At 46.4% G+C, this 19,644-nt stretch overlaps 1 protein-coding gene across 1 annotated transcript; it reads left to right on the top strand.

Moving 5' to 3' along the window:
* Window positions 1–15,063: 15,063 nt before the first annotated feature.
* LOC137815729 (uncharacterized) lies at window positions 15,064–15,696 on the top strand. Its single transcript, XM_068618841.1, has one exon. It carries the CDS (start codon window positions 15,064–15,066, stop codon window positions 15,694–15,696), a length of 633 nt encoding a protein of 210 aa, XP_068474942.1.
* Window positions 15,697–19,644: the final 3,948 nt, after the last annotated feature.

The raw sequence follows: 19,644 nt of genomic DNA, 5'->3' as shown, positions 1-19,644 counted from the left end.
CCATTTGTATCTGCTGGAGAGGGTCCTCCTTCAACCACCTCCACCGCCGGGGCTGCACCAGGAGAAGATGAGGGTGGCCATAACTCGCCAATCCTCATAACAGAGTCCCCGACTTCACCACCACGCCAAGAAGCCCCCCTCGCCCTTTAAACTCAAGAGGGTGGTGGTGAAAGTCAGCACCAAGCTCCTCCAGCACCTCCACCAGCAACAACTTCAAACTTTTCCCCCTCCATCGAAGATGGTAGAGGATCTCCCATCGATTATAACAAAGGCTGTGAAGAACACGAGCAAGAAGCTTGAATATGAGAATGCAGCGCTCAAACCGTCTGATAAGGATGGAGGCAGAGAAGCTTTCTTGCAATATGATGATGGCGAAGATTGACCATTCAAGGCTGGAGGACGCCATGGACGCTGAACTAAGGGGCGCGCGTAAGGAGGCCTCCGATCTGCGCCAAAAACTGCACCTCCTAGCTCAAGAGAAAATTGAGCTGGAGAGCAAGCTGGTACCCTATAGGCTCAAGGTGGCCAACTTGGAGGCATCAATGCGGCCAAGGTGGAAAACCTTGAAAAGAGGTCAGCAGATCAAGAGGTGCTCCTCGGGAAAGTTGTGAAGGAGAGGGATGACACCAAGGCCGAGCTTGGCAAAGCTCAAGAGGAAAACATGAGGATTGCTGCGGAGCTGGCCCAGGCTCGGGAGGAAAACAAGAAAGCTGCTGAAGAGCTTACTCGGGCTCGTGAAGAATCTGAAGGGCTGAAGAAGCAAACTGAAGAGCTGAAGAAACAAGCCCAAGAGCTCGAGCAAATCTCCGCCCATGTCCTTTCTGCCGGGTTCGACGCCGCTTTGGAGCAAGTCTCGTGCCAATATCCCGAGCTCGATCTCTCCATGGTGTCAATCTGCAATGAAGTGGTGGATGGGAAGATTGTGCCCTCTGAAGATTAATTGTCTCCCTCCATCATTTTGTTCTTTGAAAACTTGGTGCTTATTTCTGTTTGCAAGAACTTTGATATGTAATTTTTCTTCGTATGTATTTGAACCGACATTGCTTTATATAACTCCTTCTGCTTAAGACGTTGTTGTCTAACACCATCCCTTAAACTTTTCTTACTCGCTGTGTGATCAGCCAACATAACAGGTAGAACTCGCCTAAACAAATTGACTTATCGATTCTTCAGTCTTAACCGTTCACTGCTTTGAACTCGAGCAAACTGTTAATCTCATAACAATCTACCAAACTGTTAACTCAAAGTAAAATCTGAGCAACTATCAGCTTTCAAACGATGACATTTAACGTAACTTGCAAACTTAAGGCAATAAGTCACTTACTAGGCAGCAGGTTTTAACTTAAACTTGTATCACAATACAGTTTACCTGATCTGCCCTGGCAAGGCTAGCCTTTACGCTCGTCATTGCCTGGAATTCTTCTGATCGACGCAGGGTTCGGGCGATGTAGGCTTTCTTTGCCTTTATCGCTTGACTATTGTTCCCTCATCTGGGGGCTAGCGGCGCCTTTCGGATCCTTCTTTACCTCCCTGAGTTTCAGAACAAAGAATTGGATAGCGAGGTGTTCTCTTTGAACCTACCTTAGCTATCTCTTAAACCTTTTTCGCCCTTCACGCCATACCTGAACTCGTTCAAGACGAGAAGGATTTGATCTGTCTTCATACCGCCTACAAGCGTGGAAGTTTTTCTCCGGTCTTACTAAGTCAATATTGATGTTTCACTTAAAAGGGGGAAAGGCGTTTTCCTTCCCTTCCCGCCGTTTAAGGTCACGAACACCCCTGACCTTTCAGTTCATCTTGCCTGAACTCACTCTGAGGTGAGAAGGACTTTTTTTCGCCTGAACTCGCTCGACGACGAGAAGGACTTTTTCTTGCCCGAACTCGATCGACGGCGAGAAGGACTTTATCTGGCCTGAACTCGCTCGACGGCGAGAAGGACTTTATCCTGCCTGAACTCGCTCGACGGCGAGAAGGACTTTATCTTGCCTGAACTCGCTCGACGGCGAGAAGGACTTTATCTGGTGCCTCAACTTGCCCAGGGTGTACATCTCGTCCCCCCTGGATGCACTGAGGACTTTTTCTCTTTCTCGCCTGCACTCGCTCAAGGGCGAGGAGGTCTTTTACTCTTTCTCGCCTGCACTCGCTCGAGGGCGAGGAGGTCTTTTTCCTTTCTTGCCTCCAAACGCACGAGAGCGCTTTGGTCTTTAGTCATCGCTGGTGCCTCCGATCGCCGAAAGACGATGAGGACTTTAAAACTTTAACTGATGCCGCCAATCGCCGAAAAGCGATGGGGACTTTAAAACGTTTTCTTAGAAAGCATGCAGCATAACTTTAAACTTGCCTTGAATCACGTATGAGTGATAAGGTCTTTTTTCTAAAACTTTTGAAACAACAAGCATGCAATCTTAGAAACTTTAAACTTTGAAAACACTTCTTTATTGGGTGGCCTCATTAAAAACCCTCCTTAGGGAAAAAAGAGTGCCCCCTTCAAACTGTTTTAATAGAAAGCTTGCAAATCTCTTCATGTTTGTTTTTACTTACAAAGCTTTAACTGTAATATAACTTGAGGTGTGTGGCGTTCCAAGTGCGAGGAATCGCCCCTCCTTCCAACGTCTCTAAGCGGTAGGCGCCGTTCCCGAGCGCCTCGGTTATTCTGAACGGTCCTATCCATTTAGGCGATAACTTGTTTTCCATCTCGTACTGGTGGGCCTTCCTCATCACCAGGTCGCCCTCTCTAAACTGCCTTGGCATCACCTTCGAGTTGTACCTTCGCTCAATCCTCCTTTTCACTGCCTCAACCTTTACCCTTGCTTCCTCCCTGACCTCGTCCAGTAAATCCAGATTCAGCCTTCTTTTTTCGTTCGAGTCTTCCGCCACAAAGTTCTGGAATCTCGGCGAGCTCTCCTGGATTTCCACTGGAATCATTGCATCACATCCATAGACCAAGCTGAACGGGGTCTCGTGGGTTCCTGATTGCTCGGTGGTGTGATATGCCCAAACTATGCGGGGTACCTCTTCAGCTCACGATCCCTTGGCTTTCTCTAGCCTTCTCTTCAAGCCTCTTAGTAACACCCGATTGGCGGACTCTACTTGGCCATTTGTCTGAGGGTGCTCGACGGATGCAAACACCTGCTGAATTCCCACCTCTTCGCACAGCTTCTTCAGTAGGTGACTTGCAAACTGAGTCCCATTGTCTGACACCAGGCGCTTAGGCACACCAAACCGGCACACGATGTTCTTCCATACAAAGCTCTCGATCTTGTGTGCGGTGATCTGGGCTACTGGTTCTTCTTCGATCCACTTGGTGAAGTATTCAATCGCCACCACCAAGTACTTCATCTGCCTGATCGCCAATGCGAAAGGTCCCAGAATGTCAATTCCCCACATATGAAACGGCCAAGGGCTGTAAATTGACTTTAACTCCTCTGGAAGTGCCTTGTGCCAATCGGCGTGCTGCTGACATTGCTTGCAACACTGGGCATACTTCTTGCAGTCCTCCCTCATCGTTGGCCAGTAATAACCTGCACGGAGAGTTCTTGCAGCTAGAGCTCGACCCCCGATGTGACTTCCACATATCCCTTCATGGAGCTCGGCCATAATTCTAGTGCATTTCTCTCCATGCACACATTCTAGGAGTGGGTGTGTAAACCCAAACCTATACAGCTCGCCATCGATCATGGTGAACTTGCTGGAGTTCTTCTTTATCTTCCTAGCCTCCGTCGAATCCAGCGGGAGAAGGCCATCTGCCAGGCAGCGCTCGTACTGTGTTATCCATGTGTCTGGCTCATGCGTAGCGCAGACCTGCGTCAAGTTCACCCTCTCCCCCTGACATGCTCTTATTCTCGGCGACCTCAAGGTCTTCTGAGTCAAGGACCTGTGACTCCTCGCCGCTTTCTCAGTCGACTTGCTTATCTGAAGAACCAAGTGGTCTGCCACAAATGCTCTAGGCGTCTTAAGAGTTTCTTAGATCACTGTCCTCTGCCTACCCCCCTTGCCCGAACTGGCGAGCTTAGCTAGCAAGTCTGCTCTCTGGGCACATGCACCACTTCAAATGAGACAAAGGAACTCTTCAACTCCTGCACATACTCCAAGTAAGCCGCCATTTGTGGATCCTTGGCTTGGAACTCGCCTGTTACTTGTCCCGTGACTAATAACGAGTCACTTTTAGCCATCAGCACCCTAGCCCCCATCTCCTTGTTCAGCAAGATTCCGGTGATCAACGCTTCATACTCTGCTTGATTGTTGTTGGCTTTGAAGGCAAACCTCAGGGACTGTTCTATCAGCACGCCGTTGGGCCCTTCTAGAATGACTCCAGCACCGCTACCCTGCTGGTTTGACGATCCGTCCACCGAGAGCACCCAGCGAAAATCATCCCCTTCAACTCGTGCTGCTTCTGACAAGAGCTCGACCACAAAATAAGCGAAAATGTGCCCTTTGATCGGGTCCTCGGGGCTCATATTTGATGTCGAACTCCGACAGCTCCACCGCCCACTTCACCATTCTCCCAGCTACATCAGGCTTCTTCAGGACTTTCTGGATGGGCAAGTCGGTCATCACCAGCACTGTAAAACTGTGAAAATAGTGGCGCAACCTCCTCGCTGAAAATACTACCGCCAGTGCAGCTTTCTCCAAGGCTTGATACTTTACCTCCGGGCCTTGCAACACTTTGCTGACGAAATAAATAGGCTTCTGAGCCTGGTCTTGATCTTGGGCGAGCACCGCACTCACTGCCCTCTCAGTCACAGCAAAATACAACCTGAGAGGGGTTCCTACTAAGGGTTTGCACAAAACCGGCGGGCTCGCCAAGTACTCTTTAAGCTTCACGAAGGCTTCTTCACACTCCTTCGACCAGACAAACTTGTTGTTTCGCCTTAAACATTGGAAGTACGGATGGCCTTTCTCTCCGCTAGCTGATACGAAACGAGACAGGGCGGCCATCCGACCTGTAAGTTGCTGCACCTCCTTCACGGTAGCTGGGCTCCTCATCGCCAATATGGCAGCACACTTATCAGGATTTGCCTCTATTCCTCTTTCAGTTAAGAGGAATCCCAAGAACTTCCCTGCCTCCACGCCAAAAATGCACTTCTCGGGGTTCAGCTTTAATCTGAACATGGCGATTGTGGTGAACAACTCCTCCAGATCCGAGACGTGCTTGCTCTTTTCTGGCGAGGTCACGACCATATCATCTACGTACGCTTGCACATTCCTTCCCAGCATTGGTGCAAGTACCTTATCCATCAATCTTTGGTACGTGGCCCCCGCATTCTTCGGCCCAAAGGGCATCACCTTGTAACAGTAGCACGACCTCTCAATCATGAAGGCAGTTTTCTCTTCATCCATAGGATGCATCTTTATCTGGTTATACCCCGAGAAGGCGTCCAGAAAACTCAGCAACTTGCACCCTGCTGCACTGTTGACCAGGGCATCTATGTTTGGCAAAGGATACGTATCCTTTGGGCAAGCCTTGTTCAGGTCAGTGAAGTCGACGCACATGCGCCACTTCCCATTGCTCTTCTTCACCAGTAGGACATTAGCCAACCACTCGGGGTACTGGACCTCCCTGATATGGCCTGCGGCGAGGAGCTTCTGTGTTTCATCCCTGATCGCCTGCCTCCTCTCCTCGTTAAACTTCCTTCTTCTCTGCCGCACTGGTCTAACTTGTGTGTCCATTGCAAAATGGTGACATAAGAAATCGGGGTCAATTCTCGGCATGTCTGAAGCAGACCATGCAAAAGCATCCAAATGCCGTTCTATCACCTTGGCGATCTGCTCTTGGAGCTCAGCCTCCAAGGATCTTCCCAGCTTGAAGACCTATCCCCCGATCTCCCTTTCGAGCCACTCCTCAACGGGTTTGGGTCTGGCTTCCCTGGCGATCACCGCCCTGGCGATTCCCAATTCCCTCGCTTCCTCTGGGCGGTTCCTCGCTTCTTCCTCCCGTCCGGCGCTCTCTCCCTCAACCACCGCTTCCATCATGGTGACATCGCCTCCGGCGGCAACTTCCATCGCCGCATCAACAACTCGCCATTCTGTTTGCCTGGGCTTCACACCGGGAGGCGGCGTCGTGGTGATGTAACTTACTGACCTCTTATTCTTGAGGCTATTCTCATAGCATTTCTTCGCCTCCTTCTGGTCAGATCTGATGGTGACCACCACCCCCTCCATTGACGGTAATTTAACCTTCATGTGCCTAGTTGAGGGCACAGCTCCTATTCTGTTGAGGATTGGTCTCCCCAACAGAATGTTATAGGCTGAGGGGGCATTCACAACGAGGTACTTGATTTTCTCCGTCCTCGAGGCCACCTCATTCGTGAACGTTGTTCTTAGCTTGATGTACCCCCTGACCTCCACCTGATCGCCAGCGAAACCATACAAACACCCTCCATAGGGTCTTAGCTGGTCAAGGGGTAGTTGCAACTGTGTGAAAGTCGGCCAGAACATTACAAGCGAGATAACTATGGGATTGTACCGTCCCGTACCCGGGCGTTGACAAAGTCAAGGTCAAAGTCAACGGAAAGGTCAAAGTCAACGTAAAGCGTCGCCAAGATAAGGCGTCGCCCAGGCAAGGCGTCACCTAGCAGGGAATCACCAAGATAGGGCGCCGCCCAACTGGGTGTCGCCAAGATGGAATGGCACAAGGGCAAGGTGACCACGGCGCTGCTCCCTGATACCCATGGGTAGGAAAGACCATGGAGGAGGCGACGCCGTGGGAAGGCCCCAAACCTTGGATAACCAGGGAACAGTAATAAAGAGGAGAGAAAGGTGGCTTCAAGGCCATAACAACAACACCAGTGTAGGGCAGCCTGACTCGAGAAGTACCCCTGGCGCCCCAGAGACGCCTTTGGGACAGATACGACTCGAGAGGAAGGTCACGCCCAGGGTAGCCGGGTGCAGGGTACAAGAGGAAGGCAGATACGCTCTCAAAGTGAGTGACTAGATGATTGGGGGCATGAGTTGGCACCCAAAAAGTCACCCCTAGCGCAGTAGCACTCCCAAGCAGGAGGACTCACACGTAGAAACGTCCCCAGATGGGCAGAAACGCCCCCAGATGGGGTCACGACATCGTGAGGCCCTCCACGTGTACGACAGCCATGTCAGAATAGAAACACCCTCTAGTCAGGTGCCAGGTAATTAAAGTCATTCAATACAGTTTCCGTTTCGAGCGTTCAGGTACCATAATGGCTCCCAAGCGTTTCGACGTCTTAAATGCTCTACGTTTTCTAAATTAGATACGCTGATTGAGTGCGTTAGATTTGTAATTAAAGGCGCTTTAAGGCGCTTTAAATGCTTGGGTAGTTTAAATGGCGCGGAGAATGTTGGAAACGGGGTTCGAACTTTTGGCAAATTTACGAGAACTCTCTAGTTGCTAGCTCGTGCTTTGAGATTACGTACAAGGGACTCGGGAAAGATCTTTGCGTGAGGGAGAAAACATACACACAAATACACAGTTCTTTTTACCACCTTCAGAGTGCCATACGCGGTGCTCAGAGACGGAGGTGCACAGTTTTGGTGTTTCTTGCTGGCTGACTTGAGCGTCGGAGTGCAAACGACCGCTAGGGCGCCCTTTTGTCCTCTTTTTGCAGGAATCCACAGGTAACCAGTGGGAAGGAGTCCCTAGCTGACGGTTGAGGTCGCGCACGAAGACGTCCCAGTCACCGGACAGAACAGGGATCATTGTCGTGAGGCACAACGTCCCTAAGATCCTCCTTTGTGAACGTGATGTCCACATCTGGCGAGTGATCCTCGAACATATCCACCGCCATCACAGACCTTGCGTATTTCTTCCTCTGTGACGCAGTGCATCCACCACCCGAGAATCCTCTAGCGATGGTGTGGATCTCGCCATGAGTGGGCATCTCATGCTGCTGAGCCTCTCCACCCGTCGGCTGGGAGCTCGACGCACCTCCCGTCCTCTTGTCCAGCAGGTAATCGTTCAGAAAACCGCTCTTGACCAGATCGTCGAGCTGGTACCCCAAGGCCAAACACGAATCAACAGTGTGACCAAAACTCTGGTGCAACTCACACCAGGCATTTGGTTTTGGTCCTAACACCTTGTCGCCCACTTTCTCAGGCGCCTTAAGCCTGGCTGCTATGTTGGGAATGGCGATCAGATCCGCCAACCCCATGACAAACTTGTACTTTGGTGGGCGATTATATTCCCTGGGGCGTCCTGGGCCCCTTCCCTTGTTCTTCCTCGGATCATAAGGATGGCGAGTCCTTTGATCCTTCTTGGCCGCCATCGTCTCCAACACCCTCTGCGGCTGGATTCTAGTCTGGGCACCTGGCCTAGCAGGGGCCACGCTCCCTCTCTTCTCAGCGACCTCACTCTAGTCTGCGATGTGGGCCACCGCAAGTCGCCTAACTTCAGCAAACGTGGCGGGGTGAGCCCTAATCAGCGCCTCACAGAAAGGTCCCGGCAGCACGCCCTTTTTGAAGGCGTATACCAGCATCTCCTCGTCTTTAGCAGGCGAGCGGACCATCTGTGCTCCAAAGCGATTCAAGTAGTCCCTGAGGGACTCTCCCTGGTACTGCCTTATGTCGAACAGGTCATAAGACACCCTAGGTGGCGCCTTGTTCACAATGTACTGCTCGACGAAAAGCTTCGAAAACTGCTGGAAATTGGTTATGTGACCTGTTGGCAAGCTCACAAACCATCCCAGCACTGTTCCTTGGAGCGTGCTCACAAACATCTTGCAATATACAGCATCCGAGCCTCCTGATAGCATCATCTGCGTGTGGAACGTAGTGAGATGTGCCTCAGGGTCCTCCACGCTGGTGAAAGAAGCTTCCACAGGTACTACGCTCGCAGGGATAGGCGTGTCTGTGATCGCCTGAGCAAACGACATTAAGAAAACGCGCGGTGGTGACGACGGCGCGACCTCTTCAACAACTGGGCGTCCTCTCTGCTCCTGAAGAGCTTGACGTAACTCCTCAGTCACTTTGCTGAGCTCCTCATTCCTGGCCTGAGAGGCAACCAGGTCTTCATGCATCTTCGCTTGCTCTATGCGCGAGGCCTCCACAATCGCCTGCAACGCGCACATGATCTCCATCATCTGCGCCATGGTCATGGCGCCTTCTGTAGCAACTGGCACAACGGGACTTGAACGGTTGCTTCTCATCTTTCTCATGAAAACTCAGCAAACCAAACTTCAACGAACAAAACCTTCTCCAGCAAACGATCGATCCAGCAATCAATCGGTCCGAAACTCCGAAACTCCCTAGAACTTCCAAAAACGCAACCACAACAGCACGCCGATAGATTCGGATGTCGAAACCCTCACAGAAACTTGCAATCTCACCACGAACCTACCGCTCCTCCAGCAAACTCCCGATTTACCAACCAGAAACGCAAACGAACAAAAAAAAAACTTCGAATCAACCGATTGAAAGCAGCGCAAACAGCAAGAAACTTCAAGAATCTGATCGAAAGCTCGAACGAACGGTGGAAAACTTCAAACTATCGATTAAAACCCGAACGAACGGTGGAAAATGGTTACACCAGCACACAACCACACAGAAACTACGGAAACTTCAAGAACTCACGCTGTGGATGGGGACAGGTTTTACACGGCCCCACGGTGGGCGCCTGAACGTGATGATCCTGCCGGTTGACCAGAGCGCAAGAGCCTTGCCACGTCAAAGGTATCTTCCTCTGGATCGGCTTTGCACCACGTTAGCTTCCGTCCTTCACCCCTCGATTCTCCTCAACAAGAACCTGCAAAAGACAGAGTGGCGCCGCTGCGGCCGATCGCGCTCCGACGCTTAAGTCAGTGATGGAATCACCAAAACTCTAAGAGAGAAAAGCTAGAAACTCAAGGAACCGTGCAAAAACTCTCTTAGCGTACTCAAGTATTCTCAAAGCGTAAAGAAGTGTTCTAAACGCGCGTACCTCATAATCTGTTAAGAGTTCCTTATATACTTGCGCATTTTCTCTCTCCTGACGGTTACACCTCTGGACACGTGGCTAGCATCCAGCTGTACACGTGTCACCATCTGGAGCGTCTTCTGCTTGAGCGCCACTTCTACTCTTCAGGTTGTTCGACTAAGTTACTCAGGTGAGGAGCAACTCGGTGCATAGCTGCCTTGGAGCGCGATCTTCTTCTAGTGGCGAGCACGGGGTGTCACCATGCGCATCTTCTCTGTGGTCTCACGTGCCGCTATCACGATCTGCATTACTTGCTCATCGTGCATGTTCTGGTAAACTGTTCCCTGGCCTCAACCTCTAGCTAGGGAATGATCATCTGATAACTTCATCCTTCGTACTCGTGCCCTTTGAAAGCCTTGAACAAGCTTTCCTGATCTTTTGGCGATGTCCTTCCCTTCCGTCAGCCAGGTGTTCCATTCAATACGCCTATATTACCAGTTGCTGCCACGTCATCACTCCCGACTACCTGGTCGGTACAAAAGCTGTGAAGACTCAAGTGATGAGAGTTAAGAGGAAACATTTAGCTTGCTTGCTATTTAAGAAATTCAGCAAGTTCCTAAAGAAGAGAAACAACAAAAGTGGTTCATCCAACAAGTATGATAGCAAGAAACCTACTGCGTTTAACACTAACAAATATACATACTTTGGATGTGGTGGACAGGGTCATATTAAAACTGAATGTCCCAACAAAGAGAGGAAAAACTTAAAGAATCATAAGAAGAAAGGAAAATCAAGAAGAGCTTACAATGATGACTCATCAAGCTCCTCTTCAAGTGATGAAGAAGAAGCAAATTTATGTCTAATGACAAGACAAGAAAGTGACACAAACAGTGTAAATTCAAGCACTTCTATTAATTTTGAGAATTATACTCAATTTCTTGATGCCTTTAATGAAACTTATAAGGAAGCTAATAGGTTGGCTCTTTTAAAGAAACGGTTGAAAGGTTTAAACAACTCGTTGGGAAATAGAGTCAAGATCTTGGAAGAAGAGTTCAACAATTCAAAAACTAATTTTGAAAATTTGGAAATGATTTATCAAAACTCTTTTTGTAAGTGTGTTGATTCAAGTTTTTGTGAAAATTGTGAATCTCTTCAAAAGAAGGTTCACTATCTTTTGAAAACGATGGACAAGTTTTCCAAGGGCCAATCAAATCTTGAAAAAGTTCTTGCATCTCAAAAGTGTGTTTTTGGAAAGGCTGGACTGGGATTTAACCCAAACAGCAAGAACAAATCTGTTTCAAAACCCTTTTCAAGTTTCTTTGAAAACAACCTATTGTTTAGTCAAAACAACCGGTTGAAATTTGTTATTATTGCATTTAAAGGGGCCACATTATTAGATTTTGCAGAGTAAGAAGGTTTTTTGTTCCCAAAGGTATTTTGAAATGGGTTCCTAAGGTTTCTAAGGTTCCCAAGGTTCCTACTAACATCATTGGACCCAAATTTATAAGGGTACCAAATCTTGCTTCTTAATCTTTTCTTGTAGGTATCCTTGGCAGCCAAGAATCTTTTGTTTTTTGGCTTGAAGAATGACTGCTAAAGGGAAGAATATCAAGAGCAAAGACAATCTTTGTACCTACACTTTTCAATTGTATATGTCTTGCAGGTTTCTTTGAATGTCAAGAGACATCCTTGGCACATGCATAGTGTTTATCAAAAGAGAAACTTCAAAGAGAGTATGTGTGTTTTCATTTCTCAATTTATGTAAGTGTGCCTTGTGACCATATGAACATCTCAAAGTCTTCTTTTTTAGTGAATCTATTGGGGTTCTCTGTGCAAAGGTATAAACAAATTGCATATTGCATTTTCATCAATTTAAAAGGTATTTTTTGGTTATGAAAAATGTTCTTTTTGCTGTCACAGTAAAACAACCGATTGTTTTTCCTCTGGCACCTTTGTATAATGCTGGCAAGTTTGCTTATGCACGATTAAACCATTCCTCTTTTTCAAATCTTGCTTTTGGACAAATATACATTGAGCGTGCCTCAGAATTTGTCTACCCTTTAGCATGTTTAATGAAGGAGAACATAGATCCAATATATATATATAAAAGGGAATGGTTAGTTCTAAATGTTGAAAGCTCAAACAATTGGAAATAGGAAGAATCTATTCTTATTGATGAAAAAAAAAATTCATGTTGAAAATCATGAATAAGTATAAAAGAAAAATGAGGAAAAGTGTGCAGTCAAAAGAAAATGGTGATTTGATAACACATATGTGCTATAAATGGATTGTAGGTATGTTCTTCTTTAAGATGTGCGTTTTGTTATTTGAAAAATCCATACTATTAGAATTAATGAGCTAAAACAAGAGTGGGGTGAATAGTTTTTTAAAGATTTTCGAAAGTTCTGAAGGTAGAGTGAAAGGCAATGAAGAATTAATCAATGGAAAATTTGTCTAGCCAAATATAAAACTGATTTTAAGCTTGATGCAGAAATTCAACCGGTTGTTTTTACGAAACAATCGGTTGTTTTTATCAGCAGTTTTATTAAAACATATTTAAAGAAATTTAAAGAGTGTAAGGATAGAGAGATTCACACAAAATGTTTATACTGGTTCACTCTTACACTAAGAGCTACATCCAGTCCCCAGAAACAACTGGGTAAACCACTATGCAATCAAAACCAGATTACAAACACCATACACCAAAGTAGTGACCTTGAACCCCTCAAGAAACACACTACCTTTGGCAAACCACACCAAGAGTGTTGATCTTGAACCCCTCAAGAACACAAAACACTTCTTGGCAACACAAACTAGAAATACAGTAATCAAGGAAGAAGGGAGTAGAATACACCTAGGTATTACAAAGCTTAAAGTTCAGAATCACAACTCAATCCTATTCCACACACTTAAGAATGATTCAAAAGCTCTTTCAAATCTTGGAAAAACTGTTTTGATAAACTCTTTTCCTTACTTCAAGATTAAGAGCATAAAACCACCTTTATATAGATCAACCAAGTGGTGAAAAACATTTAATAAAGGAGCCAAGGTAGTTACGAACATTTAAACCATATTTAAACCACTTAACAGAATTCAGTTAAGGTTTTTAGAAAAACAATTGATTGTTTTGTCGAAACAATTGGTTGAATTGACTTGACAGCAAAGTGAAGTTTTTCAAAAACTACTAACGTAAAACAACCTGTTGTTTCGAAATTTCAACTTGTTGAAACTACTAAGGCAAAACAACCTGTTGTGTCGAAATTTCAACCTGTTGAAATTTCAATAGCTTTTTATAAAACCCATCTTTTCAAAAGGTTAAAGATTCAAATGAACTTGGATCATCCTAAGGAGTGAATTAACAAGTTTTAAACAACTAGACAACACACACACACCCAGCAGCAAGGTCTTCAAGCTTTCCACTTGGATTTGGAGACATCAAAGCATCTTGTTCAACAATCTCCCCCTATTTGATGAAGACATATCCTTGGTTTGCTTGTGATGTGCTTGTGATGTTCTGTTTGAATTTGTTAGTTCCTTGAAAACATAATTTGTCCAGCAGAATCATATCCATGTATCATGAGCACCACAAAACCAGTTTTCACTAGGTGATTCTCACAAGGAAAACCAACAAAATCAGTGCAAAAACTAGTGAAAACAAAGTGCAAAAGCAGAGTTATGCAACAACTAACTAAATCACATAAACCCAGTTTTAAAGCAGATATTTAGCAGGATACAAACCATATAATTCTCCCTCTATTCGTCTTCACAAATAGAATAGAAGAAGGGGTAAAAAACAGAATAACCTGTTTTCATCTGTGTTTTCCAGCATTGAAAACCAGCATATAACAGCAACATAAGAAACCAGAAAACCAGTGTGTGTAGCAGCACCATTGCAGCAACAAATCTTTGATACCATATCAAAAATAGCAACAGAAATTTGTAGGGTATCAGAGCTTATGACAACAACAGAACCATAAACCCTAAAAATTTCAACAAGGAGACCACTGTTTCTCCCCCAATCTTTTCTTCATCCAGCAACAACCAACAATGAAGTACTTCAAAAAGTTCATCTTTAAGTTGGTCAAATGATTGCTCAAAAGTTAGATTTGGTAGACATATTCTCTCTTTTGTTAAGAGCAAACCTTCCAGATGTTCCAAAGATACATTCACAAATGTTCATCAACCCCATCACCACCAATGTGGTTGTCATTCATAAAAATCATAACAACTTTATTCAAATGTGCCAGAGGTAAAACAATCGATTGCTTCGTGAAAACAATAGGTTGTTTTTCTAAGACAGCATGAAATGTTATTTTTCAAAGCAAATCATCTTTCAAAGTGATGGGAAATGCATAATGAAATACATTCATACCTTTGCATTACCTTAAGCATGTTGAGAATTTCATTTGGTCTTATGAAGCCAAAAGCATAGGATGAACATATACAACTTACTTTACATAGGATGAACATATACAAGTAATTAAGCCTCTCATACCACTTCCTTGGAGCTTTCTTAAGCCCATACAATGCCTTTTTCAGCTTGTATACATGGTTAGGATGTTGATGATCTTCAAAGCTCGGTGGTTGTTCAACATAAACTTCCTCATTGATGATTCCATTGAGGAAAGCACTCTTAACATCCACCTGAAACAATTTGAATCCACTCATATATGTTTCTGTTTGGAGATTTGATTAGCTTTCTGAATTGCTTTTCTGAGTTGATTGTTAAAGTTTCATTCTAAGCAAAGTAATTGTGAAAATCTTTTGTAAACAATTCACTCCCCCCTCTTATTCTAGCCATTGATCCTAACAATTGACATCAATTGCAAGGTTCTTAAAAGTTACTCAAGTTTTGATTTCTGTTTTTTGAAAATCTTTTGATGGCTAATAAAATGCCTTTTGGAGAAGGTGCCTCAATAAATAGGCCACCTCTGTTTTGTGGAGTCAATTACCAATTTTGGAAAGTGAGAAATAAAATTTTTATACACTCAACTGATAAAGGCATTTGGGAGTCAATTGAAAATGGTCCTTTTGTACCTTAAGTTAAGAAATATGATGTTTTAGTTGATAAAGCTTCATCTGAGTGGACTGAGGCAGAAGGTAAGAAGGTTAAATTTGATTCGATACCCAAAAATATTATAACATATGCTCTAAGATGTGATTAGTTTTTCAGGGTTTCACAATGCAGCTCGGCCAAAGAAATGTGGGACATCTTGGATGTCACACATGAAGGCACAACTGATGTGAAGAGAGGTAGGAAGCATGCTCTGATTCAAGAGTATGAACTCTTTAGAATGCAAAAGGGAGAATCAATATGTGATGTGCGTAAGAGGTTTTCTCACATTGTGAATCATCTTATGAGGCTTGGTAAGAAGTTTGATGAAGAAGAGCTTAACATTAAGGTACTGAACTGTCTTGATAGAACATGTCAACCAAAGGTTACTGGCATTTCTAAATCAAAAGATCTCACCTCAATGACTGTGGCATCTCTTTTCGGTAAACTAAGAGAGCATGAAATTGATATTCAAAGGCTTGTTGTTCAAGAAAGTGAAGACAAGCATAACAAGAGCATAACACTTAAAGCTAGCAAACAACAACATGTTTCCAGTGAAAGTGAAGAAGAGAACATAAGTTTGTTATCAAGAAAATTCAGCAAATTCTTGAGAAAGAAACAAGCTTTTAAAAGGTATGATTCAAAGAAATCTAGTGAATTCAATTCTAATAAGTATACTTGTTATGGCTGTGGTGAAGAGGAACATATCAAGTCTGAATGTCCAAACAATGAAGTAAAAAAAAAAGGAGACTTCAAAAGGGAAAAAAAAGGGAAAAGCTAAAAAAACATATATAGCATGGGATGACAATGATGTCTCATCCTTAAGTTCTTCAGATGATGAGGAAGCTAATCTTTGTCTTCTAGCATCAGTAACAAGTAGCATGGATTCTACTTCAACAAGTAAAGGACCTATGATAAATTGCTTAATGCTTTTTGTACCGACCAGGTCATCGGTTGTGATGACGTGTCTGGCACGTGACCATGTGGGGCGTGCTCAGCAGAACACGTGGACAAGAGAGAGATGAATGGTTCAGGAGTGAGCATAGTCGTCGCCTCATGGAAGTGGCGTGTCGTAATGAACATAGCCGGTTGTCGCTGGGTTTGTATGACATTGACGTGTTAGACAGTGGAAGATCGAGTGGTCAGACATCACCAATGGGGGCACACCGCCGGATCTTCTAGGAAACCAAGTTAAAACTGTTGGAGGCTCAGAAGAGTAGTTTCAAGTGAGTAAGTCCAGTAAGATGGTTGTTGCACCAGCATGGGGAACAAAGGTTGAGTAAGTTGGGGGGGAACACCTTGCTCATCGGCGACGGGACTCCAAGAGTGGACATTCGTTGGTGGCAAGGTTTCCCCAGCTAGAACGTGTACGGCGTAGTAATAAGGAGGGTGGCACTCACGACAAGCGATATCACAGAGATGATGCACTTTGTTGCATCCGATACTCGCCTTGTCATGTGGTGTTTCACAGCGTAGTACGTGCTAGATTACTCCTCGAATAGGGGACTTGGTCGTGCGGCTGGTCCCTACGCAAAGATAATATTCAAGTTACCTCAACCCAGATGATGACACGTGTAGGGTTGGATGCTACCTGTCATTCCAACCCAGATCATGACACATGTAGGGTTGGATACAGTGTAGAAATGACGCTCGATTTACCTTAGCTCAGATGATGACACGTGTAGAGCTGGAAGCTACCTGCTACCCCGGCCCAGATAGCGACACGTGCTGGGTTGGATGCGAGCCACGCGTCCAAAGCGTAACTGCCTGGAGAGAGAAAAAACCTAGCTATAAAGGTAAACTTAACAGAATTTGCAGAGGTACGTTTTTCATTACGGCTCATTGCTTTGAGTTGATTGCACTTTAGTACGGTTCTGCAGAGTATATTTCTCTCAGTTTTTGGGTGTTCTTGTCACTGGCTTGAGCGTCGGAGCGCAACCGGCCGCAGAGGCGCCACCTTGTGTTTTTTAGGTTCTGAGAGAGGCCATCTGTAGAGTGGACTTGAATGGCACCTGGTGTCAAGCTGGTGAGGGAGAACGTGACGAGGCAACGCTCTTGCGCTAGGTCAAGCGCCAGGAACATCTGGCGCCCACCGTGGGGCCGTATAAAAGGTGATTCCCAACCACAGCTCGAGTTTGTTGAAGTTTTGGTGTTTTTTGTTTGACTGTTTGTTGTCGCAATCGGTTTTCGAAGTTTTACTGTTCGTTCGAAGCTTCTTTGAGTTGCTGAGTTTGCTGAGAAAGGATGAGGACAACGCGGTCCAGTTCAGTCGTGCCGTCAACAGATGAAGATGTTGTGTCTATGACACAGGTGATGGATATTGTTCCGTCCGGTTGACCGGGACGTCTTCGTGCACGACCTCAACCGTCAGCTGGGGTCTCCTTCCCGCTGGTTGCCCGCGGATTCCTGCAAAAAAGGGGACAAAGAGGCGCCCTAGCGGCCGTGTGCACTCCGACGCTCAAGTCAGCCAGCAAGAAACACCAAAAAAACTGTCCACCCACGTATCTGAGCACCGCGTGTGGCACTCTGAAGGTGGTAAAAGAACTGTGTATATGTGTGTGTGTTGTCTCCTTCAGGCAAAAATATTCTCCAGTCACTTATACGTAATCTTAAAGCACGAGCAAGCAACCAGAGAGTTTCTCGTAAATTTGCCAAAGGTTCCAACCCTTTTTCCGACATTCCCAGCGCTATTTAAACTGCCCCAGCATTTAAAGCGCCTTAAAGCGCTTTTAATCTCAAACGTAACGCACTCATTAAAGCGCTTAATTACGAAACGTAGCGCATTTAAGACGTTGAAACGCTCGGGAGCCATAATAGTACCTGAGTGCTCGAAAGGGAAACTTTATTGAATATCTTTAATTACCTGGCACCTGACTAGAGAGTGTTTCTATTCTGGCATGGCTGTCGTACACGTGGAGGGCCTCACGACGCCATGACCCCATCTGGGGGCGTTTCTGCCCATCTGGGGACGTCTCTACGTGTGAGTCCTCCTGCTTGGGAGTGCTACTGCGCTAGGGGTGACTTTTTGGGTGCGAACTCATGCCCCCAAGTATCTAGCCACTTACTTTGAGAGCGTATCTGCCTTCCTCTCGTACCCTGCACCCGCTTACCCTGGGCGTGACCTTCCTCTTGGGTCGTATCTGTCCCGAAAGCGTCTCTGGGTGGCAGGGGTACTTCACGAGTTAGGTTGCCCTACCCTGATGTCATCACTATGGCCTTGAAGCCACCTTTTTTTTCTCTTCATCACTTTCCCGAGATATCGGGTCCTGAGGCTTTCCCACGGCGTCGCTCCCTCCATGGTCTTTCCTACCCATGGGTATCGGGGAACCATACCGTGATTGCCTTACTTTTACACTGTTTGATCTGGCTACGCCCTGGTTGGGCGACGCCTCCACCCAGGCGACGCCTTGCCTTGGCGACGCCTCCACCCAGGCGACGCCTTGCCTTGGCGACGCCTTGTCCTATCTTGGCGACGCTTCCTCTTGGCGTCTCTACACCTGGGCGACACCTTGAGTTGACTTTGACTTTCCAGTCGTTGACTTTGACTTAGTCAACGCCCTGATACGGGACGGTACAGATATGATGAGGACGCTGCAGAAGAACGTAGCTGCATCACGTTCTGAGCAAGAAAGAATGCACGAGGCACTGGTAGCTTCACAAGCTAGGAATGAAGAGCTCAACAGGATCAACGAAGAGTTGCGTAAAGCTCTTTAAGAACGGGAGGAGCGCGCGGTTGGTGACAGATCTGCACCCCCGTCCCCACCGCGTAGCTTTCCCATGCCATTTTCTCAGGAGATCATGGACTCGGTGGTCCCTGCGAATACGGTGGTGGTGAAGGCGTCTTTCACCGGAGTGGAGGACCCTGAGGCTCATCTCACGGCGTTTCACACCCTGATGATGCTCTCGGAGGGGTCGGACGCAATCTACTGTAAGGTGTTTATGAGCACACTCAGTGGAACAGCGTTGGACTGGTTCGTCAGTTTGCCTACTGGCCGCATTACCACGTTTCAGTAGTTTTCTAAGATGTTCGTTGAGCAGTACATAGTGAACAAGGCACCACCGTTGGTGTCTTATGATTTGTTCGACGTGAGGCAGTACCAGGGGGAGTCCCTGAAGGATTTCTTGAACAGGTTCGGAGCTCAAATAGTCTGCTTGCTAGGCAAAGATGAAGAGATGTTTGTACATGCCTTCAAAAAGGGCGTTTTGCCTGGGCCCTTCAGACGAGGATCCAGCCGCAGAGGGTGATGGAGGGGCGGCGGGGAAGAGGGATCAGAGGATGCGCCTTCCTTATGACCCAAAGAAAGGTAAGGGGAAGGGGCCGGGGAAGCCCAGAGAGGCTAATCGCCCGCCAAGGTATGAATTCGTGATGGGGTTGGCGGACCTGATCGCCATCCCAAACATCGCTGCCAGGCTCAAAGTGCCAGAGAAAACAACAGACAAGGTGTTGGGACCGAAGCCAGATGCATGGTGTGAGTTCCACAAGAGCTTTGGCCACTCTCTCAACTCGTGTTTGGCTTTGGGATACCAACTCGCCGAGTTGGTCAAATGTGGGTTCTTGAAGGATTACTTGCTGGAGAAGCAAGCAGGTCAGTCATCGGGTTCCCAACCGGTGGGTGGCGAGGGACAACAGCATGAGGTACCCATCCACGGCGAGATCCACACCATTGCTGGTGGGTTCTCGGGTGGCAGGTGCACCACATCACAACGAAAGAAGTACGCAAGGTCTGTG

This window comes from Phaseolus vulgaris, chromosome 1, assembly GCF_000499845.2.
Source record: "Phaseolus vulgaris cultivar G19833 chromosome 1, P. vulgaris v2.0, whole genome shotgun sequence".
NCBI classification, from domain to species: domain Eukaryota; kingdom Viridiplantae; phylum Streptophyta; class Magnoliopsida; order Fabales; family Fabaceae; genus Phaseolus; species Phaseolus vulgaris.
This window is presented reverse-complemented; position numbering and strand designations above follow the sequence as displayed.